A 25821-nucleotide genomic window follows, 5' to 3' on the forward strand; every position below is an offset into this window, starting at 1 on the left:
AATAATTATGCCGAAAAAAATGCACCGTTGTAAATGAGGCCGCTGGAACATCTTTGAAAAAAGAATCAAAACGATGCGAGAGGAGCTCTTAAACTTCATTTTTCCGCATTTTGTGTGGGAGGTACTGGAGGGAGTGAAGCGATATAGTCCATATCCCAACCTGATACATGACTGGATGAAATAATACGATGTGCAAAGTCTGCACCAATCAGAAACTACCTGCGGGAATTATCTTGCGGATTTGCCATTTTGATTGGTACCGTCAGAGTTTCTTGGAGCTTTTAGGCCACTATCTCAGGGAGTATGGACTTGCGCAAGAAAAGAAGTGTACCGTCGTAAAGGTAGCCGCAAGGCAATACAATCCGAGAGAAGCTTTTAAACTTCACTTTATCCGAATTTTTGTGGGAGGTACCCGAAAGAGTGAACCGATATAGTCCATATTCGAACCCTTTATATATCTGTAAGGAATAATAGGATGTACAAAGTTTGGGTCAAATCGATTGCTCCTTTCAAGAGGAATCGTTCGCACCGTTATACTGAAAAATTTTGAACATTTGTGTGGGAGATACCCGAAGTTTGGATAAAATAGTACTATACCCAAAATTTGGTTCGAATCGCTTGATCCGTTCGAGAGTTATCGTGCGCACCAGCCGGACATACAAACAGATGGACGGACATGGCTAAATCGTCTCCAAATTGTCTGAAACACATTTCGTCCAAACATACTTGGGGTCTAAAACCGTTATTTCGATGAGGCACATTTTTGGTCGTATCAAAGTGTATATACCCTTTCAAGCCTAAAGGCTGAGGGTATAAATATGTTTGCTAGAGTCTAGTGGTCAGGCCACGTCATTAAACTTGCCCTTATACCATGCACCATAGTATGTCATGCATTGAAATTATTTGCGTTATTCTTGATCAGGTTAAAATTCTTAATCGATATAGTCATATCCGTCTGTCGGTCTCTTGTAATCACTTTAGCGTCCACAATAATTGAGCTAGAACGCTATAATTGTGCACCCTTATACCTTTTTTATTCATATCAAGAACAAGTTCGAAGATGGGCTATAGCACCCCATGTTTTGGTATAGCCCCCGTTTATTTTGGTATAGCACCCATATAACGGTACCTCCCAACAACCGAACTATCAGTAACTTGCCATTTAATTTTCCTAGCGGGACAAAAATTGTCTACATGGGTTAATGTTTTGCTAACGACGCTATATACAAATTTTCCCGATTTTCGGTATTTTGAGGATGTTGGCTAATTTTTGTTTCCTACCTACTACCTGTAATTTTAAGTGTAGGATTCTCAAAAATTTTAAAAATAGGTCTATGTATTTTTGAGGATGTTAGCTAAACTTTTTGACCGAACCATATGTAATTCAACATTTGTGGTTTCCAGTGGTAACAAAACTTCTCCACCAAAAATTGTCAACATAGGTCCATTTTTTGATATAGCTCCCATATGATGGTATGGTATGTGTTTTCAGGAGTTTAGTTACATGTGTTGACCGAACTATCTATGTATATGTCATTTGACATTTGAGTTTCCCAGTGTTAACAAAACTTCTCCATTAAAACTTGTCAAAAAAGGTCCACACTTTGACATAAAGGTGGGGCCCAATTGAAGACATTTCAAGACGCATTTTCTGACCTAGTTCAGAGCATTTTATGGTGGAGGGTATAAAAAGTTCGGTCCGTCCGTACTTTACGCTTATTTGTTTTAATTTTACAGACGTTGCAAAGCAGAAGGAGGGAGGAAAGGAGAACAGTTGTGGGACGCGCTGCAACTATGTCCCTGTCTAAATACAATAGTAGGAAAATACAGGAATTCCGCTAAAAGAAAAGGGTGAGCAAAAAATAAATATCAGATTATTCATATAGTCATAGAAAGAAATGATTACCATTTATCAAGAAAGAAAGCTCTGAAGTCATGGACCGTAAACTTTCGGTCTATTCTTAATAACGGAGAGACTTGTATGATAGTAATATTATGGGAAACGAATTAGCAGATGAACCAGGTGGCTCTACCTTGAGATAGCTTATGGAACCTGAAAGCATGGCATTCAAAACAATCTGGTCAGCGATTTCTCAACGATAAGTTAGGGTTGAGAATCACTGTAGCAAGTACGGACTTGCCCACGAAGGAACATTATATCGCTGTGAATAGATAAACTATGAGCACCTTTAGTGAAAACTTCAAAATGATCCTCGAACAGCCTTTAAAACGAATTGATGTGAGTGGGGTAGAAGAAGAAGTTGTCCAAAGGTACGTTTGAAAAAATTTTATGATGTGAAAATTTTTGGCCGAATCGGTCAGTTCAGTTAATACGGTAGAGTGTACCGTTGGAAGAGGAGCCGCCGTTGACATGTCTGACCGACATAGCCCATGTTCCAACCTGATCTATGTCTGGAAGATATATTACGATGTCCAAAGTTTTGGCGAAAAAAGGCTCTTCTAAAAGAATAAGAATAATTATGGTAGGGTCTCCTATAAGCAGACATGAGTATCCCATAAGGAGAAGACTTAGGTGTTTTATAAGACTTGAGTTTTTGTTTCGTAAGAAGGCTAAAGGTCCTCTATTAGGAGAGGTAAGGTCTTCTATTACCAGACATAGGGCCTTCATTTAGAAGGCCTAGGATCTTCCATAAGAAGATGTATGATCTTTTATTCTGTTAGAAGAAGTAGGGTCTCCAAAAAGAAGACTTTGGGCTTTCTATAAGAAGATTTCGGTTCTTCTATAAGACTTCAGCTTTCTATAAAAACTTCGGGTCTACATTAGAAAACTTGATGTCTTTTATATGAAGATTTTGAGTCTTCTATAAGAAGTCTTTGGCTCTTCTATAATAAAACTTTAAGTCATCTATAAAAAGACTTCGGATCTTCTATAAGAAGTCTTCGGTTTTTTTTTATAAGAAGACCTCGTGTCTTCCATAGAAAGATTTCGGTGCTTCTATAAGAAGAATTCGGGTGTTCAATATGAAAACTTTAGGTCTTCTATAAAAATATTTCTAAAAAAAGACTTCGGTTCTTTTATGAAAAAATTTATATAAGAAGGTCTTTCATGAAAAGATTTATATAAGAAGACTTCGGGTCATCTATAGGAAAATGTTATGTCTTCCATAATAAGACTTCTGGTATTTTTTAAAAGTGTTCGGGTCTTCTATGAAAATACTTCCTGTATTCTATAAAAAGATTTCGGGTCTTCTATAATCAGACTTCTTTTAAAGGAAGACATTGGGTCTTCTATTGAAAAGGTAGGATCTTTTATAAGAGTACTTAAGAGATTCTATAAACAGACCTGGGGTCCTCGTTAAGATGACTAAGAGTCTCAATTAGAAGACGTAGAGTCTTCTGTAAGGGTTTTCTATAAGAAGACGTAGGATATTCTAAATGAAGACGTAGGAGCTTCTATTAGGAGATGTAGAGTCTTCTGTTAGAAGAAGTAGGATCTTCAATAAGGAGACTTCGGGTCTTCTATAAGGAGACTTCGGGTCTTCTATAAGGAGACTTCGGGTCTTCAATAAGAATCTTCAGGTCTCCTATACCAAAATTTGAGGTCTATTATAGAAAGACTTCGGGTATTAATTTCATAAGCAGGCCTAGGGTCCTCTTTAAGAAGACTGAGAGTCTCTATTAGAAGGCGCAAAGTCTTCTGTAAGAAGACGATGGTTTTTTTATAAGAAGACGTAGGATATTCTATAATAAGGCGTAGGAGCTTCTATTAGGAGATGTAGAAGAAGTAGGGTCTTCTATAAGAAGACTTCGGCTTTTCTATAAGAATCTTCCGGTCTTCTATACAAAAATTTTGGGTCTTTTATAGAAAGACTTCGGGTCTTGAATACGAGGGCTTCGGGTCTCTTATAACAAAATTTCGATGCTTCCATAAGAAGACCTCGGTCTTCTGTAAGAAAAATTCAGGTCTTCTATAAGAAGTCGTCGGTTCTTCTATACAACGATTTAGGGTCTTCTATAAGAAGACTTCGGGTATCCTATAAGAAGAGTTCAGGTCTCCTATAAAAAGATTTCGGGTTTTCTGTAAAAAGACTTCGGGTGTTCTATAAGAGGGCTTCAGGTCTTCTATAACAAGACTTTGGGTCTTCTAAAGGAAGGTTTCGGGTCTTCGAAGACTTAGAGTCTCATATAAGAGACCTTCGCGTTTTTTTACAAGATAACCTCGGGTCTTCTATAAGAAGTCTTTCGTAAGAAAAATTCGGTGCTACTAAAGGTATGGTATGGTCTTCTAAAAGAAGATTTCGGGACTTCTATAAGAATCTTCGGGTCTTCTATAAGAAGACTTTGGGTCTTTTATTGAAAACGTAGCATCTTCTACAAGAAGGTCTTCTTAAGAAGACTAGGAGTCACCTATATGAAGATTATTTGATAAGAATATGGGGGTAACCTACAAAAAGACTATATGGCTTCTATAGAAAGTATAAGGGTCCACAATAAGAAAAGGTTATACGAATTTTTCTGTAAAAGACTTAAGCTCTCATATAAGAGAATAGTCAGTCTGCTATAAGACCAGGGTATTTTATAAGACCAAAATCTTCTATACGAGTGGAGGATTCAGGATATTCTATAAGAAGACCTGTTATTTTAAAGACGCCAATTTTTTTTTTTTTTTGATTTGGGCTTCCTTAAGAAGTTTCGGAATATTTTATGGGAATGTCTTATGATGTAATGCTTTCTATCAGTAGAATTTGGATTTACTTTGAGAAGACATATAGGTTTCTATAAAAACGTATACGACTGAAGGATTCAGGTGTTCTTTAAGAAGCCATAGCCAAAATTGTTTCATAGAGCCCATTTCCATTTGCTTTGTTTAGCCTTTATAGGCAAAACTTATTTTTGGTTTTGAAATAACCGCCAGAGATGGTCCTTATTACAATTTTCTAAAAGTTATAAACGTCAGCAAGGCCATTTACCTGTATAAAACTTATAAAAAGTAATAAACGTCGTAAACCTTTGTGATATTCAATAGAGATCGTCTCAAATTGACGAGAAAGGTAATAAGTGGACACCGGATTTTAGCATGTTTTTTTATTTCTTATCCGATTGGACTCAAATTTTGGATCTAGACGTTTTGAGGGTAAATTTTTCGATATTTGAGGTAATATCAAAAACATGCAAAAATATGCTAAATATGCTAGTGTTTTTTGAGGAAAATCGTCAACCTCTTTGTGTCAAACTGCAGCGCTATTGATCTATTTGGGCGTGAGCATTTTGCATGCATTACTGATTCCAAAACAGCGTCGCCCAAGAATTTCCATCAATGTTTTAGTATGTATGTATGAGTGAAGAAAACAACAACCACATGATGTTTATTGTTTGTTTTCATTCACTTAGGGGTAGTTTACACTATATGTAAATGTCATATGACATGAAATTTTCCATCATTATATAGTCGCCAATATTGGGGATTTTCCTTACGCCATTTACTTTGTGCGTCCACACCAGTAAAAATGTAATGAAATTACGTCTCCACATTGCCTGCGTGGGTAGATATGGAATGTTTTTATTTCATGTCATATGACATTTACATATAGTGAAAACTACCCCTTACACTGTAAGTGAGAGAGAGAAGCAAATGCAAAAACAACTCAATGGGCGCCCTCACTATACTGTCTTTGCAAAAAGCGCGTCCCTGCTCCAAAAGGAACGTCTTTTTCTCGTTTCTGAGTAATCAACTAACGTGCACCGATAAAATCTTCTCAATTACCTCTGGCTTCAAATATGGCGCCATCATAACATTTCGTTTAGGCGATTATTCTGAAGATGATCAACGGTAGTCCCAACAGATTTTTGGTGTATTGTTTGAGATCTTCGGTCCGAAGTTTTTGGGACACAATCTTTAATCACAAAAAATGTTGGTTGATCGGACTTCACGTTTGTTTTCCTCACTGAGGTGCATGCAATTCTTTCTACAAGTTCCTTCCATCTGTTTAGAGAAAGTAATAGCCCGATCGAGTTGACTTTCATAGGCATATATGTACATTAGGGATATAACTTTTTGCACTTTATTTGCAGATATCGAAAATACCACCACATAGCCGTGTAGAGCATGAAAAACTATTATGAAATAAGGTGTAATTTTTTCTCTATCGCAAAAAAAGTTTCCGCACCAAATGCATTGAAGTTCAGTAATGCATTTTTTAATTTTATCTGTTATAACAACATGTTTGCTTTTCATTAAAATTTTTATTTTTTTTTTTTTTGTAATCTAATTTAAAATCATTATCAAAGCGTTCTGGACCAATTTGTTCTCAAATCGCGCCATTTCGGACCATATTACGATTTTTTTACACTATTGCAATTTTTGGTTTTTCTTTATAAACTCGCAAATTTTATGTTTATATTTTTGTACCTAACGGACAAGAGAATATGGTGTCATTTGCAACAAATTCGCGAAAGTTACAGACCGTTTTTAATGACTTTGCTTATGAGAAATGTATTTTTGTCTATAAATATTTATTCAAACAAAGCAAATTTAAAATTATAAGTAGAAAAAATATCAAAAGGGTTTTAGTATGTAATTGCGGTCGGTGCTGAAACTTTTTTCATCGAATCGATCTTAGAAACGCGTTTTCATTATTAGGACAAAATTCCCCACATGGTGTTGTATTTTTGTAGAAAACAAATACGATTCTCCCGGCAAAGTCAACAAAAACAGCCTGTAACATTCGCGCATTCTTTGCAAATGACCCCATATTCTCTTGTCCGACAGGTACAAAAAATATAAACATAAATAAAGAAAAACCAAAAATTGCAATAGTGTCAAAAAATCCTAATATGGTCCGAAATGGCGCGATTTGAGAACAAATTGGTCCAGAACGCTTTGATAATGATTTTAAATTAGATTACAAAAAAATTAAAATTTTAATGAAAAGCAAATATGTTGTTATGACAGATAAAATTAAAAAATGCATTTCTGAACTTCCATGCATTTGGTGCGGAAACTTTTTTCGCGATAGAGAAAAATTGACACCGTATTTCATAATAGTTTTCCATGCTCTACACGGCTATGTGGTGGTATTTTTTTGGTTATAGCCCTAATGTACATATGTATGTAGTAATTCAATTCCAACAATGTTTAATTATTATCTTTTACAATTATACTTTTGTTTGCTTAAGTCCCCCATTGGCTTAACTTCATCATTACTTTCTTTACAGAGAGTAATGTTCACAAAACGCACTGACAGCCTGAAAAATTTACTGAACGCTACCAATATCATGATTTCATCCCGGCGAAGGGAATTATCAATTGGCTTTTCAGTTTTTGAAATGATGGTTTTTCTAGTGAAAACCTGAACTCTTTAAGCAGAATAATGCTCACTTTTCGGCGTTTTCAAAAAAACACCAGAACAAAATATTTGCAAGCTGACAGCACGATTCAACTAAGAAATCATCGATTTATGTAAGTTGAAATCACATCAACACAGTTAGCTGTGAGTATGTTGTTGGAATTGGTGATGGTCGGATAATACTCGTATTTAGAGGTCGGAATAGGAAAAAAAACTTATTTGGAGAAAAAACCAACGTTTTATTCCAAAGCAAATATCTCAGCGTCTATAAGGGGTATACCAAAAGCAAAACCATTTTTTCGATTTTAATTATAATAACGAATATTCGATTGGGGACTTTCCAAAAGCAAAGTCTGACCATTTTTCCATTTTTTTTGAAAGCAATTTTGATCGGTGGTTAATGGGTGATGGTCTGATAATATTCAGGTTTCGGAATGGGCAAAAAAACGTATGTGGACAAAAACTAAAAGTTTTATTGTTATGTGAATATCTCTGCTTTTAGTAGTTGTATTCCAAAAGCAAAGCCCGTCAATGGATGAGGAAAATATCACCTTTATTATGATGCAAAATAGGTTGGCGCCCATTCCGCTTTCCGATTTTTATACCCTCCACCATAACATGGATGGTATAATTATATTTGTCATTCCGTTTGTAACACATCGAAATATTCATCGGAGACCCTATAAAGTATATTCTTGATCATGGTAAAATTCGAAGTCGATGTAACAATGTCCGTCCGTTTGTTGAAATCAAGATACAGCTCGCAATTTTTAAGATAGAGCTTTGTAATTTGGTATAGAAGTGTATATTATTCATATGATGTTTTGCTGAATTTAGTTTGGCTAAAGGTCGAATAAAACAATGTTTATTTTATTGTTTTTGAAGTTGTATTGTTTCCAATATTTTGACTGTTATCGACAGTCATCTTCAGGGATATTCTACGAAAAACACAATATATTATTGGTATTGCAAATGGGCTATATCGGTCCACGATTTGATATAGCCCCCATAGAACAGTACCACCCGATTTTCTGCATTTTGAAGGTTTTAGCCGCATTATTACACCGAAATGGCTGGAATTTGATATATAGTCTTCGTTGGGGGTATAAAACTTTCCCCCCGAAATTTGTCGGTATAGGTCCACGCCTTCATATTGCCCCCATAGAACGGTACCTCCCGATTTTCGGTATTTTGAAGGCTGTGGCCACAATAATCCACCGAAATTGCTGAAATTTGGTATTTGGTCTTCATTTGGGGTACTAAATTATTCATATGAAATTTGTCGGTATAGGTCCGTGCCTTCGTGTAGCCCCAATAGAACGGAACCTCCCGATTTTCGGTGTTTTGAAGGATGTGGCCTCAATATTCCTCAGAAATGGCTGAAATTTGGTATATAGTCTTCATTGGGTGTATAAAACTTTCCCCCAGAAACTTATCGGTAAAGATCCACACCTTAGTACTGCCCCATAGAACGGCACTTCCCTATTTCCGGTATTTTTCAGGTGGTGGCTTTAATATTCCACCGAAATGTCTTAAATTTGGTATTTGGTCTTCATTTGGGGGATTAAACGTTTGTAGGTATAGATTGACGTTTTGATATATCACCCATAGAACTGTAACTTCCGAATTTTGGTATTTTGAAGGTTAGCCAAACTGTTTTACCGAACTTTGGTACTAAAATTTGGTATTTATTTTTCTTCATAAACGAAAGGAAACTAAGTGTTCCATTTTACTTCAATACAAGTTCGGCCGGGCCGAACTTAACGCCGTTTTTACTTGTTTTATTTGAATTGTATCTCAGCTTTGGTTGGATGCGTTTCAACAATGAAGACATTCTGAGTTTTAAAATGTTCCCAATTACGTTACCAATATTGGTTAAATGCTTGTGATGCTGAAAAAGATGCAGGGATATCCCAATTTCCAATTTATATAATTTTAGTTCTATGTCAGATATTTCTGCTTCTGTTCGAGATATGAGAGAGTTTCATAATGAAACTAAACCATTTGAGCTTTAAATTAATTCAAAATATGGCATTTATGGTAAAATATCAGAGTTATTTCAAAAGGCGCTAAGCTATCACACTTTTAATATTTTGAAGTTTTTACTTTAATGAGAAATATCTCTGCTTATATTTGGTGTATTAACATGTTCGCGGACGCAAGCAAATTCAGAGAGGTGAAAAAAATGACTCCCAATTATTTTCGAAATTAGTTTTTTTGTTTTTTTTTATTAATTATTGATTATTATTATTATTTTATTTATTATAGAATGTATCTTGTTGAAATAAATCGTATTATGTATATTAATCACCAAAACTTAAGATTGTATACAAGTAAATGAACATAAATTGGCTGACACGTCATTTTGCATCGGAATGCTATAGCATTCACGTCCGCAAACGTGTTAAAGATATGTTAAATGCCAATCAAGAAGATCAGCAAGGCTTTCAATCAGTACGAGGGCTGAACGATAACTATCTGGCCTAACAATGAATACGCGAATATTTATCATCAAGAATAGTTTTATTGTTTTCTTAAGTAGTCTCCAGCATGATTTATACGCTTTTTCATGCGCTCAAACTAATTGCTAAATCTCTTTTTCCACCACGATTGAGACACCTCTAAAACATGGTTTTTGAACACTTTTTCAGCAACTTCTGGCTACGAAAACCGTTGACCGCGCCTTTTTTCTTGATATTCTAGAATCAAATGAATTCATTGGATCTCCAGTCAAGGCTATACGGCGGAGGACCCATCAATTACGACGTTTTGTCCGGTCAAACAGGCGCTGGTTTGAATCGATGTGTGTTTTCAAATCAAATGAAGTCATTGGATCTCCAGTCAAGGCTGTACGGCGGAGGACCCATCAATTCCACATTTTGTCCGGTCAAACAGGCGCTGCACAGTGCGAAATTTGGGAAGTTTAGTGGAACTTTAAGGGATTTTCAAAGTACATGAAATTAATTAAACTTTTATCGAATTCGTTAGCTAAGTACTCCACTGCAAATGGTCCATACACAGTTTGCCGATTTACTCCACGAAACGACTAAAAAATGCACTTAACGTTGCACTTTTGTTTAATATTTTTTTTTTTTTTTTTTTGTAAGAAATGTATTTTTGATTCATTAAAAAAATGGAGTGGCGCGGACAAATGGTAAGTCAGTATGCCATGATTTATTTTTCTTAATATTTTACAAAACAATTATGATATTTTACCCTTTAAAACAATGCAAAAAACCATTATTGTTTTCGTGCAATTTTAGTCGGAAAGAAGTGATTTTTTGAAGTATTCAAAATTATAATTTTTATTTTCCGTGGACATTTCAAAAGTGAGTTCCGTACATTCACGTGTTATGATATATATAATCTGAAAGATTGGATTCTCCTCTGTTTGCAAAGCTATAAAACTGCTGCGGTATCGCGCGGTCTTTGGAGATATTCAAGATTTTCTAAAAAGACTTCGGGAATTTCATTCAGTTGCATTTTCCAAAAGTGGAAGGTAAAAGCGACAATGAATGCCATTATTGACTGTGTTTTGAAGAAATGGACTCACTAATTGTAACAATTATAATCTCTGTAAAATTAAGAAACCCCTCGCAATTTGTCATAGTTTTGACCTCTAAATATTGGTGATTTACATATAGTGCAAAATGTTTAGATGCTGCGGTGCATATACCAAAATACGTTAAAAATTGTAATGCAGTGCAGACCTGAACTTGATCTGAAAGACATTATCAACAAAATTAATGGTGCAGACCTGCTGAATGGACCAATAAACATTATAGATACAATCGAAAACAAAAAATATTGACATTTTACTCCTTAATAGACATGTAGGGTTGTGGGGCTTCACCCAGAAGTGGACCTATGTTGACAGCTTTTGTGTGAGGAGGTTTTTTATTCGCTAACATCTTAAAATTTACATTTGCATAAAAATCGGCTGCAATTTTTGTCTTTAACCTTTAAAATACCCAATATGAGGGAACCCGGCATGTGGGGGCTTTTCCAAAACGCGAACCTATATTGAAAATATTCTGTACATAAGTTTTCTATCCGCTGAAAACTCAATATATCAATTTGCATCAAAATCGATTGAAAAATGAATATAAAACGTAAAAACGTCAGCCACCGTTACATGAGCGTACAGGAAACCGCGGGTCTACGTGGCCCAATTTGAGCCCCACACTGTCCACTAATATAAGAAACATTTGTGCAAAATTTTAGGAATCTACACCTTTTCCTTTAAAAGTTATTAGTAAAGTTCCGCTAAAGTGCTCATATTTTGCACTGTGCGCTGGTTTGAATCGATGTGGGAGAGCCCACATTGTCATGATGCAGAATGATTTGTCTTCTCTTGTTCGTTTTTCGAATTTCTCAGGAGACTTCAGGCAAACAAATTATAGTGTAACACTCAGAATTAACCGTCCTATATTTCTCAAGCCGTATAGTCGCCACACCGTCAGTTTTTCTGAAGAAACAGGTAACATTTTGCTTCGAAGTGTTTCTTACATCAACAATTTTCGTTTCATTTGGCTCGCTTTCGAAGACGCAAACGGTCGATTCCTGTTTGTTTCAGCCTCCAAAGCATAGATGCTAGATTCGTCGTCTATGACGATCTTATAAACGTCGTTTAAAGCAACACGATCGATTTTATGAACAATTTCTTTGAACCAATTCACAGGAGCCTTTTTTAGCGATTGTCCAATTTTGTTGGATCTAACGAAAATCCATTTTTACGTCGATGTGTTTATGCAATATCAAATGTTAGTAGGTGGAAGAAATGCCCAAGGATACCTATATCTCACGATGTATAACATGGCGATCTCGCATTATCAACGACCGATTTTGGGCGACCCTCACGACATTTGTTTTTTGGCGAGTGCCGACCACGGTTGAATTCATTAAACCAGTTTTTCATAGTCCTATAGGAAGGTCCTTTATCGACATACAAAGATTTAATTTGATCGATACACTCTTGCGGTGATTATCCACGTCGAAATTTGTGAAAAATTCATGGACGAAAATTTTCAAAAGTAAATTCCATTTGTTTTTGCAAAGAGTGCTTTTTTCAAGTCACTGCAAACAACACATAACATGGTCGTACGATAAACCTTCCTGAGTGAGTCTGGACTAAAAACTATCAAACTTTCCAAAAAAAATTCAAATGGCGCCAGGCAATACGCGGTATTACATATGCCAGGGGTTTTTGTGCAGCCCTCGTACCAAGTAGGTATCGACAGTAGTCAAATATAAAATTAAATATTGATTATTTTGGTCAAATAGGTGAAAACACAGGGATAGTTGTGTAGGGTATCACATGGTCGGCCCCTTTTGGAAATCAAGCTTAACAAATAAAGTTTATTTATAATGCTTACTCTGGCATCTCCAGAAATAGACGCATCATATATTTTTGTCGTTTCAAAAAAAAAAAAAAAAGTACTCTGTGCTGTTATTAACAAATTCTCAGAATTAAATCAATTTTATTTTTATTTACATATATAAAATAATTCAATTTAAAATATACATTTTACCAAACCCCTTGAATGTGTTGGTGTATTCCACGAAACTTATGTTCTTGTAATTCTTTTATTTCTCATCTGTCACCAGTAAAATAAGTTATACCAAAAAGTAGTGCTGAAATTGTTATTGAAGGAAGGTGTTTCGTTACTAATTGACATTAATTGTTTAACTAACATAGTTGACACTTACCACAGGATCAGCTCTTTTCCAACAACTGTGCAACCAAAATGCTCTCTCACAGGTTGTATCACCCTTTGGATAAAGACATTTTTTGCCCATGTTTACTGCCAAGTCATGCATGGAATCGGGCATCAAATCCAATACCTTTTCCAGGTGTACCTCACCGTCGTCATGCAACACATCCATTTCGTCGAATACACAATACATGTAACACTTGAGCAGTTCGTCCTCATGTATTTCCTCATCGCTGAACTTTTTAATTGCCTCTAGAACAGGTATAAGAAGATGATTGGGTAAAAAACACACAAAAATGGGATATAAAAAATGCAAATGAAAATCTATATATGAGGTCTCCATGCAATAGGAATTTGGCAAGAGTTTAACTTGTGAAAAATTTGCTCGACGAATTGAAAGAAAGAAAAAAATGGTTTAGTTGTTTTATACATTACTCCCCCCCAGATTGCAGCACTTCGAAAAGTTTGTAATGTTATTCACCTTTTATTTTTACTTTCGCAATTTACATGTTTGGAATTCAGAATAAATCTGACCTCATTGTGATAGAAGTTCTAGATAAATTTATTTATTTTCCTGGTGGTTGGAGTGACCACCTCGATCACAATTTCTAGAGAACTTCTGTCCTCATCAAATTGGTAATGTTTTATCCTAATATGATTACATATATTAAATTAGCTATCAAGATTAGTTATACTCTGGAATGTGGATACACCAACATGTTTGGAAGAGGGCAAAAGATCACATCTTACGTTGTCAACTCAAAGACCCTTTTAATAAATACTTTATTTTTATTCCAATACAATCTCTCTCCATAATAACATACCATCAGTTACACCAGTTTTCGTCACACATGTGTCATGCACCGGTCTAAGTTTAGCCAATAGTTCCGGTGGTGGATACTGCAAATAAAAAAATGAAATACATTAATTTTTTCATAACTTCATTCCCTTCATTAAGTGAAAGAGAAAATAAAATGTTTAAACCATATGTGGGGCTTTAAAATAAAATCCTTCCACGAATTTGAAGATATTTTTGGCACATGTTACCCCATTTCGAAACAACGGAAAAGTCAATATGTCATGTCCGTTGTATAGTAAACAGTAGAGATAGTGCAATTGCCAAAGAAATCCATAAATGAAATGACAGAAAACTGAGAAAAAAAAATATGAAGAAGCATATAAAGTGTACAAAAATATAAATTTATAGTAGCAAACAGAGATACATTCATACATAAATATGTACATATAATCATGATGATGGCTGAAATGGACTGCAGAAACCATATAAACCGCAAAGTAAATGCATACATATCTTTATGAAAATACATAAATTCACATAAAATTCTTAAGCAGTTGCACATGTGGCTAAATGAGTCCAAATGATTTTAAAATGCAACGCCAATATGATAAATAAACAAGTAAAAAAGTAACAGTCGGCTTTGCCGACAGAGATATACCCTCAGCCTATGTGAATTGAAACTGTCATCTACGGATAGATCGAATGTATTTAGTATCTTTTCAGAATTTTGTTGCCCTTTTTGGCCATTTGAATTTGCCGACAAAAATGTGGATTAGGATTGAAGTTCAAAAGTGTTGCGGAGCAGGTACTTGTAAGAACGGACCGACATAATCCATTATGGAAGTGGGTCTTATTTTGGGAGTCATATTTTTCGATAGCTTTCGCGCCCACTAGCCATTTCAGTGGGTCATCGTATAACTTTTGGACCAGTATATCAGGAAGCATGGATTTGCCCACCGAAAACATAATATCGTTGTATACAGGACCACAACCGTATAGCATCGGTATACATTTCCAAAAGATCTTCGAACAAACCCTAAACTATACTTACACAGAAATGTTGAACTTTTGTATTGGAAGATCCAAAGTTTGGACCAAATGAGTTGCCCTGTCCAAGGGATTTCGTGCATACCATTTTAGTGACATTTTTTAAATATTGGGGGGAAGCACCGGAGGTTGTGGACCGGTATTGCCCATCTTCGAACTGCAACTAAGTTTAGACAAAATATGACGAAGGCCAATTTTTTATACCCTCAGCCTTTAGGCTATGGAGGGTATATACACTTTGATACGATGAAAATGTGCCTCATCGAAATAATGGTTTTAGACCCAAGTATGTTTGGACGAAATGTGTTTCAGACAATTTGGAGTCGATCTAGCCATGTCCGTCCGTCTGTCTGTCTGTCTGTCCTGCTGGCTGGAGCGCACGATAACTCTCGAACGGATGAACCGATTCGGTTCAAATTTTGGCTTTCGTAATATTTTGCCCAAACTTAGTTTAAGTTCGAACATGGGCTATATCGGTCCACTCCTTCCGGTACCTCCCCCACAAAGGTTCGAAAATGTTCGGAAAGTTTGTGCGCACGATAACTCTTGAAGGGAGTGACCGATTTGGTCCATACTTTGTATAGCGTAAACTTTCTACCAGGGTAATATGAGGTTCCAATATGGTCTCAATACGTCCACTCCTTCGGGTACCTCCCACACAAAATTTCGGAAAAGTTCAGTTTCGGGCCATCTCTCGAATCGCTTTGATTTTTGTTTTAGAAACTTGTATTCACTGCCCTCCATACGACGGTACATGTACCATCAGGGGCAAGTCCATACTTCCTGAGAAAATAGCATGAAAGTTGCAAAAAACCCCTATGACTCCGTGTGAGGGGTTGGAGCTCAAGATAACTCTCGAACGGATCTGCCGATTCGGTCCAAAATATGGCCTTAGTAATATTTTGTCCAAACATAGTTTAAGTTTGAAGATAAGCCACATCGGTCCACTCCTTCAGGTACCTCCCCCACAAAAGTTCAAAAATGTTCGGAAAAATTGTTCGTACGGTAACTATTGAAGGGAGTGGCCGAATTGGTCGATACTTTACACATCCTAATATATCTACCAGATATGGATCAGGTTTAAATATGGACTATATTTGTCTACTCCATCCGGTACCTCCCACACAAAATTTCGGATAAGTTCACTTTAAGACCTCATATCGAATCACTTTGATTTTTGTTGAAGCAACTTGCATTCGCTGCCTCAATTACGAAGGAAAGAGTTTTTTTAGGGGCAAGTCCGTACTTCTTGAGCAAACAGCCCGAAGAGTGTAAAAACCCCCCTACGGCACCATATGTAGTGGCTGGAGATCCACTTCCATAACGGTCAATGTCGATCCATTCCTTTTAGTATCTCCTCCGCATAACTTTTGATCTTTAATCCTAATCAAATTTTTTGTCGGTTCAAACGCCCAAAATTTTTAAACCCACTAAATACATACGTGTTTTGGGAAAAAATTGTTTCAATATACACAGGCTGAGGGTATATCTCTGTCGGCAAAGCCGACTGATACTTTTTTACTTGTTTTTTACCAAATCAATTCGAGAGTTATCGTGATCTCGAACCACTACATATGGTGCCATTGGGGGTATGGACTTGCCACTGACAAATCTTTTACCGTGGTATTAGAGGCAGGGAATGCAAGTTGCTTCAACATAAATCAAAGCGATTTGAGAACAGGTCTTAAAGTGAACTTATCCGAAATTCTGTGTGGGAGGTACCCAAAAGAGTGGTCCATATTTTAATCTGATCTATATCTGGTAGATATATTAAGATGTGCAAAGTACGGACCAAATCGGTCACTTCCTTCAAGAGTTATCGTACTCACAATTTTTTCGAACATTTTTGAACTTTTGTGGGGGAGGTACATGAAGGAGTGGACCGATATGGCTTATTTTCGTACTTATAGTAAGTTTGGACAAAATATTACGAAGGCCAAATTTTTGGACCGAATCGACAGATCCGTTCAAGAGTTACCTTGCGCTCCAACAACTACACATGGTGTCATCGGAGTTTTTTGTAACTTTCTGGATATTTTGTCAGGAAGTATGGACTTGCCCCTAATGAAAATTGTACCGTCGTATGGGGGGCAGTGAATACAAGTTGTTACCTCAAAAATCCGAGTGATTCTAAAACTGGCCCTAAACTGAACTTTTCCGAATTTTTGTGTGGGAGGTACCCGAAGGTATGGACCGACTGAGTCCATATTAGAACCTTATCCAAGTTTGGTAGAAATTTAACGATGTACAAAGTATGGACCAAATCGGTTACTCCCTTCAAGAGTTATCGTGCGCACAAATTGTTCGAACATTTTCGAACTTTTGTGGGGGAGGTACCGGAAGGAGTGGACCGATATAACCCATGTTCGAGCTTAAACTAAGTTGGACAAAATATTGCGAAAGCCAAATTTTGGAACAAATCGGTTCATCCGTTCACACCGGCCAGGCAGACAGACAAACGGACGGACATTGCTAAATCGACTCCAAATTGTCGGAAACACATTTCGTCCAAACATACTTGGGGTCTAAAACCATTATTTCGATGAGGCACATTTTGCCCGTATAAACGTGTATATACCCTTTCTAGCCTACAATTATGGTCATAGGCTCACATTTAATTGTGGCCCCACGTAAACGGAACCACCCACTTTCGGATATTTTGACGTATTAATCTAAATTTTTAGATCGAACTAGAAATATTTTGGCTTTTATGGTTCGAAATGGTCAAAAAACTTCTCCACCAAAAATTGTGAATATATGCCCATGTTTTGGAGGTATTCTAAAGGTTTAAACTACATATTCTGAGCGAAAAAAAACGAATCTACAAAAATGTGGACATAGGACTACGTTTTTAAGTGTGTATCTAAATTTTCGGTTAAAATTTGTAGTAATTTATCATTTTGGATTCGTAGTGATCAAAAAACATCTCCGCGAAAAGTTTTGGACATAAGTGCACCCTTTTGGAAAAGCCCTTATAAAACGACATTGGGTTGTCATTTGGCATTTAGGGTTAAAAGTGGTTAAAAACCACAACTTTCAAACAAATCCAGATGCTTATGGAAGTATAATCACGGTGCTCTTGAATCAAATTTAAATGAAAGGTGCTTACACCTGGGAAGTTTTTGCGGATTCTGAAACTACAATGGTAATAGATGAGAAAAATCAAAAAACAAAAAAAAAAAAAAAATCGCCGGAGCGCTTTTTAAATAAATCGCGATTCAAGTTGACATTTTTAGGGGCTGTTTATGTTTTCACGATTTTGCTTAGAAACCGCAAGTCCTATCTAACTGGACATAAAGAAAATGTTGTAGCTGTAAAAATTCTCTACAATGCACTGACTGTATCCCCCCCTTATAAAACAATGTAATGAAGGGGGCGCCTTAACTAAGTTTTAAAGAAAACCGCTTACACAGGGGAAGTTTTTGTGAATTCTGAAACAGCAATTTTCATAGATGAGAAAAATCCAAAAACAAGAAAAAAGCTGTATGGATTTTTAAATAAATCGCGGTCAAAATTCACATTTTAGGTGTTTTTTAGGTTTTCACGATTTTGCTTGGAAACCGCAAGTCCAATCTAAATAGAGCTAAGGAAAATTTTGTAGCTGTGAAAATTCTCTACATGATTGACGCTTATGATTTGTTCTCAGGCTGTACCATTTTTGAGATAAAGAAGCTCAGTTTACATTTTTAGGTTTTGTTTGTTAGGGTTTCGCGATTTTGCTTGAATACGGCAAGTCTTCTCGGCATGGGACCTGAGAAAATCTTATAGCTGTGAAAATTCTCTACAAGACTGACGTATGTAATTTTTCCTAGGTTGTACCATTTTTTTAGATATACAAGTTTAAGTTGGGAAATTGCAGTCATGACATTGTTTTATAAGGAGACGATACAGAATTGAATTGAATTTGTATTGTCCCAATTTCAACTTCTATATCTCAAAAGTTGTAAAACCTACGAAAATATCATTAAGGTCAATCTTGTAGAGAATTTTGACAGCTACAACATTTTTATTTAATTTATTTAAAAAGCGCTCCGGCGATTTTTTTTTGTTTTTTGATTTTTCTCATCTATGAACATTGTAGTTTCAGAATCCCCGAAAATTCCCCAGGTGTAAACACCTTCCATTTAAATTTGATTCAAGAGCACCGTGTAATGTATATGTATGTGGACTAAAAAGTACTTGTACCGTCCAAATGAGGCAGCTACTACAAGTTATTACAATAAAATCAAAGGAATTTGAGAGCAGCTACTAAACTGCATTTTTCCGAAATATTTTGTGGGAGCTACCCTAATGAGTTGACATATATAGATCATCTTCGAACCAGATCTATGTATGGACGTAATTTGTTACTGCTTTCGAAAGTTATCATGCGCACCATTTTAAAGAAAATTTTTTTTAGCTTTTGTGGAGGAGATAGGTTTGGACAAAATATTACAAATTTTGGACTCAATCGGTTGACCCGTTCGTGAGTTACCATGCGCTACAACTACTACACATGGTGCCATAGTGATTTCTTTTACATCTTTCGGTCTATTTTCTCAGGAAGTATGGACTTGCCTCTGTTAAAACTTGTACCGTCGTAATGAGGACAGCGAATACGAACTGTTGCAAAAAAATCAAAGCGATTCGAGAACAGGCCTTAAACTGAACTTTTCCCAAATTTTTTGTGGGTGGTACCCGAAGGAGTGAAACGATAGACTCCATATTCGAACCTGATCTATGCCTTACAGAAATATTACTTTGTGAAATGTATGGACCTGGGCCCTATTCCACGAAACAACTTATGAACTTATCATGTTGCACTTAGCAATATTTTTGACAATTTGCAAACTTTTCCGTTCCACAGAAGTGATAAATTGCCAATGATACGTTGAGTTTGTTAAGATTTCAAAAAAAATGTTGCTCTCTTTTCTATTTTTGTTCCACAAACGTCCTCTACCGCTAAGTGAAAAGTTGTAACTGTAAAGTGTATTTTACTAAAATTTTGCAAAAAGTGTTCTCTTTCGTTCCACAGAAAAATTTGCATTTTGTTTTTGCAGACCAAATTTTGATAAGTTTGTCTAACGTCTATCCCGTTCTCTTTGCCAATGTACATTGTTAAAATAAGTAAAGTTTTTAAAACCTTACGAAGGTAGATTTTGTTCGAAAATATTGAAAACACGGTAATGACAAGAAATTATAAGGATCCACCCCCTCTGAACATCCCTCTCCCCACTTCCACCCTCAGAACTTCCACTGTGCCAACCACACGCCTCTGAACTTCCACCCTGCGAACAGCAACACTCCGAACTTCCAACCTCCCCACCCCACAAATCACTTAAACTAAACTCTATTTCAGAGTTTTTTATTTTTATTTTATTTTATTTTATTTCCATTTTATTTTTATTGGTGTTTTATGTTAATTTTATTTTTATTTTTTTAATTTTTATTTTTTTCCTTTCTTACTTTTAATAATACCAGTTTCTTTTCATTTTTGTTCTCGCGTCCCATTTTTACATGTCTTATTTATCATTGCCAAGTAGAAAATAATGCAATGATAATTACAAATTCTGTGGAACAAATAGCATCCACACTTTGCAAGAGGACGGAGAGATTTGCCAAGATGGCGGAAAAATTAAGCAAGAGAGCACAATCACTTTGCGAAAGAGAACACTGATAGTCAAATTTGCTAAGTACAAAAAGAAACTGAAAAGTAATTTTGTGGAACAAAAAAAATTATCACTTGGTAAGTGCTAAGTAAAGCGATAAGTTGTTTCGTGGAATAGGTCCCTGATCAGTTGGATACTGCCTTCGAGAGTTGTCGTGCACACCATTTTAGCGAAAAGTTTTGAATTTTTATGGGGGATGTACCCGAAGGTGTGGACCGATATGACCCATCTTGGAATATAAGCTAAGTTTGGACAAAGTTTTACGAAGACCAGTCAGACAGACCGACAGACGACGGACGAACATTGCTAAATCGACACCAAATTGTCTGAAACGGATTTCGTGGTTCTAAAATGACACATATCGGTCCTCTTCTTAGGGTATCTCAGTTCATTTGTGTCTAAGAGCAGTTTAGGGTCTGTTCGAAGATCCTTTAAAAATGTATAACAATGCTGTCCATTGTGGTGGTGTTTACATCGATTTTATGTTTTCCTTGGACAAGTCCATGCTTCCTGACATACTGGTCAGAAAGTTATACAATGACCCACTGAAATGACCATACCTATCGAAAGGATATGACTCTCAAAATAAGATACACTTCCGTAATGGGCCAAGTCGGTCCATTCCTTTAAGAACCTCCTGCGCAACACTTCTGAACTTTAATCCTAATTCGCATTTTTGTCGGCAGGTTGAAAAGTCCAAAAAGGGCCACAAAATTCTGAAAAGACCCTAAATACATTCGATCAGTCCGTATATGAAAGTTTCAATTCACATAGGCCGAGGGAATATCTCTGTTTTATGTTTGCCTTACTAATGCGAAGGTCATTTTATAGTGATATTTAAACTGAACTGTTATGCCCTAAGAGGAGTATTCAAAATCAGGAGTTCACGGAAGTCCCACACATTCAACCATTATGCTACGTTTCACGGGTGATACAGTCCACTCATCAGGCATATTACAAAGTTTTTTTAGTGGGTGAAGGAAGGCTAAGCTGCGAAACTTGCATTTATACGTAAATCATTCGGAAATTTTATATATTATAGTTCGACTATATATATACTAAAAATGGTTCGACTTGGTTGACAATCCTGTTTTTCAATGCTGTTATACAAATACTATGGCAATTTTTCCATCTGTGTAAGTATTTGTTCTTCCGTATCACAAGATTTGATCAACAATATTTGTCATTGGAAGCTTTGACAGGTTGATGGGTGGCTCAGAACGCTGAGACGCCGGCAACCGTGTCACATGGTTGTAAGAGACCCAAGTTCCAATCCCAGCCTGGCTCCGCCTGAGATCATTCAATTATTCCATTGTATTGCTTATCCAAATAGATCTGGGACAATGTAAATTAAATTATAAAAATTAATTTTTTAAATTATATCTTTAAAAATTTAAACCTAAGCCGTTTTTCCTTCCTAAAACACTGTACAATATAGTTTATATGTGCATATATGGTATTTATTTATGCACATTAGACTGAACCAAAAATAACAGTTTTCTGTTGTAAAATATTTTTCATTTCATCAATAAGACGAACATTTTCGGTTTCTGAATTAGCAATTTCTGTTTCTTCGACGACTTTTTTTATTTGCAAACTCGACGAGTTACAGCTCATATACTAGAGTTTCGCATAATTCAACACAAAATTTGTTTAGTTTAGTTTATGAAGCATTCAAACACTTCAAATCATGCTTGATCTTGGCCAGAAATTTTGCACTGATATCTGGCTATCTGTTGGCAAAATATGGTCCAAGTTATTTTAGTTTTTGTTTAAAATGTTTTTATGTTGGGAAGTCAAATTTCAATTGACAAATTAAAACGCGTTTTTCTAGAAATTGGATTTTTTTGCCACTCTTTGAGAAAATGAGGGATATGTACACTAAAATTTTGAGTAAAATAAAGTAGTGGTCCACACATTTTTTCATTTCATTTTAGTTTTTTTGTGGTCATATGCTCCTCATTAGAATAAAAGGGAATAAATCATAATATTGCATTTAAATGCTTATTTTTTAGGGATCGTCTAATTCAAATACTTATATTTGTATGTATGTATGTATGTATGTTAACAATGCATATATGAATGCATGCCACAAATAACAACAACTTACGGTTTCATCTCGACGTGGAACAGTCTGACTTTGTGCACCGACCATAAAGATTATGGCCACAAGTAATATGCCATAAAGCAATGCTACTGCTCTCATTATGGAGTTATGTCCTTGAATCCACACAGCACACCAAAATTATGACTGTAATAATATTGGTTATGTTCCAACGGACTTTAGGCTAGATATGATGGCAACTTCTAACTGTCTGTTTGTTAGTCTTTTACCGTATTATGATGTTGGTCACCACCGCCACATAAAGGCTAAAACGTTGCCAAAAGATATTTGTGATTTGGACAAGATTTTATGGAGTTGGTGGCCGGCAATTGGTGTTAGCTTGAATGTACTAAAGTTGTGGCAACTTTTATGGTCAACCAAGTTTACAGCACTTTTGTCGTTAAGTATTCCAGTAATCAGGTGGCAGGATATAGTTGCCCGTTTTGGATGATGGTTAGGCAATCAAAGTTGGCACAAAACACATTAAAATTATTGAAAAATTCTCCAAATACGTTGGCGTTGTTGTCTATTTTATTTGAAAGTAAACTTTAGAATATTTTACTTTTACGTTTTATTTGGTATTTGCGGTTACCGTATTGTGTTTGTTCGTAGGAGCGTTAATGCGTATGAGATTTTCAAATGTTCAATATATTTAAGTAATTTCTAGTTTTGTATCACACAACTAATATTTTGTTCGTTTGCTTACACAAGCACACTACTTATATACGAGTATGCACCTAGGTATGTGTGAGAAAAATGCAATCGTTTATGGATGAGTAATTCCAAAAAGTAATCGAATCGCATAGAAGCATTAAATACCTACTAAGTTATTAAATGAAAAATATACTTTTTGATACATTGCTTTTTGCAATAACTCTTAGAAATAATTTTTAATAAAAGCTTAAAATTTACCAATATTGCCTATTTGCAATTCATAATGTATCTAAATGGAATTCAAGTAAATTCTTTGCGAAAAGCATTTCATTATCCAAAATATGTTATTAATGAACAAATATTTCAATAAGACAATTAGGATGCCAAAGAAAAGAAAAAAAAAACACAGGCATGACATTAAATAAGTATTGATGGGAGCTTTTTGGGAAAACATTTATTGATTTGCTCTATTTAACATTTCGAGTACAAATTGATGTGCAACTTTAAGATGAAATGAATTGTTTTTAATTATTTTTAGATTCACTTTGTCAGTTTTGTTAAGATGGTATATAATGATGGTATATGCAATTTAATAGGTCAAAAACGTGTATATTATTATGTATATTTCGACGAAATCAGTGTCAGACAATTTGGATTCGATTTAGTCTGTCTGACTTGAGTTGAAGCAGAACGAAGCAACCAATCTGGTTCAAACTTTGCACCTCGTAATATTTTCTTCAAACTTACTTCTTCCCGACGATAGCTCTTGATGGGAATAATACTGAACAAGTATAGGTTGTTAGAGGATCAAAGTATTAACAAATAAACGTTAAATTCGGCCGGGGCGAATTTTTATACCCTCCACCATGAACTAGTCTTAATTAAAATGGCATAATTAACTTCCTCTCACAATTTTAGGGGGAATCATTTTTCGACCATGGATATCCCAAATGCCTAATTATCTATTTTAATCTAAACAAGTAAGAACGGCGTTAAGTTCGGCCGGGCCGAACTTGTTATACTCTCCACCACAAGTTTTATTGAAGTAAAATGGAATAATTAGTTCCCTTTCGTGTATGAAGAAGACTTAATACTGAATTTCAGCAATTTCTGTAAAACAATGTGAGGCACCATTCTCATTGGGCGGCTATTTCAAAACGACGATCTATACCGACAAATTTCTGACGGAATATTTTTAGACTCAAAGAAGACTAAATACCAAATTTCCTATATTTCGGTAAGAGAATATGGCTGACGCTTCTATGGGGATATAAGAAGACGTGGAACTATACTGATAAAACTCTTCTGGAATATTTTATAACTCTTGGAAGACTTAAGTTCAGCCATTTCGGTGGGATATTGACGTCACAGTCTTCAGTATTACGAAAATCGGGAGGTACCGTTCTAAGGGGGCTATATCGAAACGTGGACCTATACCGAATTTTAGTCGGAAATAGGGCAATATGAAAGCGTGGATCTGTGCTGACAAATTTCTGGCGAACAGTTTTATATCACATTGAAGACTAAAAACCAATTTTCAGCCATTTTGGTGGAATATTGAAGCCACAACCTTGAGTATACCGACCTATACCGACAAATTGAAAGGGGAAGTTTGAGTACCCCCAACGAAGTCTAAATACCAAATTTCAGCCATTTTGGTAGGATAATGAAGCTAAAAGCTTAAAAATACCGAATATCGGGACGTACCGTTCTATGGGGGATATATGAAGGCGTGGACCTATACCGACAAAATTCAGGGGGAAAATTTTATATCCCTAAAGAATACTACGTACCAAATTTCAGCCATTTTGGTAGGATAATGAAGCTAAAACCTAAAAACCCGAAAATCGGGAGGTACCGTTCTATGGGGGCTGTATCAAAACGTGGAACGATATATCCCATTTGCAATACCAACCATCCTACAAGTAATAAAAACTTCTGTACCAAATATTGTCTTTCTATCTTCAAATTTGCGAGCTGTATCTTGATTTCAACAGACAGACGGACGGACGGACAGACGGACATGGTTAAATCGACATAGAATTTTATGCTGATCAATAATATATATTTCTTTATAGGGTCTCCGACTAATATTTAGACAAACGGAATGACAAGTTTAATTATACCCTCCATATGGTAGAGGGTATAAAAATATGTTCAGCCAGGTGAAAGGTACCACCTACGGGGATATATCAATGTGTCTACCTATCTTTACAATTTTTGGTGGAAAAGTTTTATAATTGCAGGGAACCTCAAAACTCAAATTACGGGTAGTTCCGTCAAACAATGTAGCTAAGACCCTCAAAATACCGAAAATCAGGAGGTACCGTACTATAGGAGCTATACCAAAACATGGACTATGTTTACGATTTTTAGTGATAAAGTTTCTTTACCAGTGAAAAATCAAATGTCAAATTACAGCTAGTTCGATTTTTGGTGGAGAAGTTTCGTGACCACATAAAACCTCAAATGTCAAATTGTAGCTAAAATTCTCAAAATACCGAAAATCGGGAGGTGCCGTTATATGGCAGATATACCAAAACATGAT

At 35.8% G+C, this 25821-nt stretch overlaps 1 protein-coding gene and 1 long non-coding RNA gene across 2 annotated transcripts; one reads left to right on the forward strand and one right to left on the reverse strand.

Moving 5' to 3' along the window:
* The first annotated feature begins 1735 nt into the window (after positions 1 to 1735).
* On the forward strand, positions 1736 to 11111 carry LOC141389185 (uncharacterized). Its single transcript, XR_012409001.1, has 2 exons — positions 1736 to 1851; positions 9959 to 11111. It is a non-coding gene; the product is annotated as an uncharacterized lncRNA (long non-coding RNA).
* Positions 11112 to 12756: 1645 nt separating this feature from the next.
* LOC141389184 (general odorant-binding protein 83a-like) lies at positions 12757 to 23350 on the reverse strand. Its single transcript, XM_073960316.1, has 5 exons — positions 23212 to 23350; positions 22626 to 23145; positions 13846 to 13921; positions 13017 to 13273; positions 12757 to 12941 (listed from the first exon to the last, which is right to left on the reverse strand). The coding sequence occupies exons 2-5, from the start codon at positions 22719 to 22721 to the stop codon at positions 12924 to 12926; spliced, it is 447 nt and encodes a 148-aa protein (XP_073816417.1). The 5' UTR covers positions 22722 to 23145; positions 23212 to 23350; the 3' UTR covers positions 12757 to 12923.
* Positions 23351 to 25821: the final 2471 nt, after the last annotated feature.

The sequence above is a fragment of the Musca autumnalis genome, unplaced genomic scaffold, assembly GCF_047663935.1.
Source record: "Musca autumnalis isolate F117 unplaced genomic scaffold, ASM4766393v1 scaffold_1, whole genome shotgun sequence".
In the NCBI taxonomy this organism is placed as follows: Eukaryota; Metazoa; Arthropoda; class Insecta; order Diptera; family Muscidae; genus Musca; species Musca autumnalis.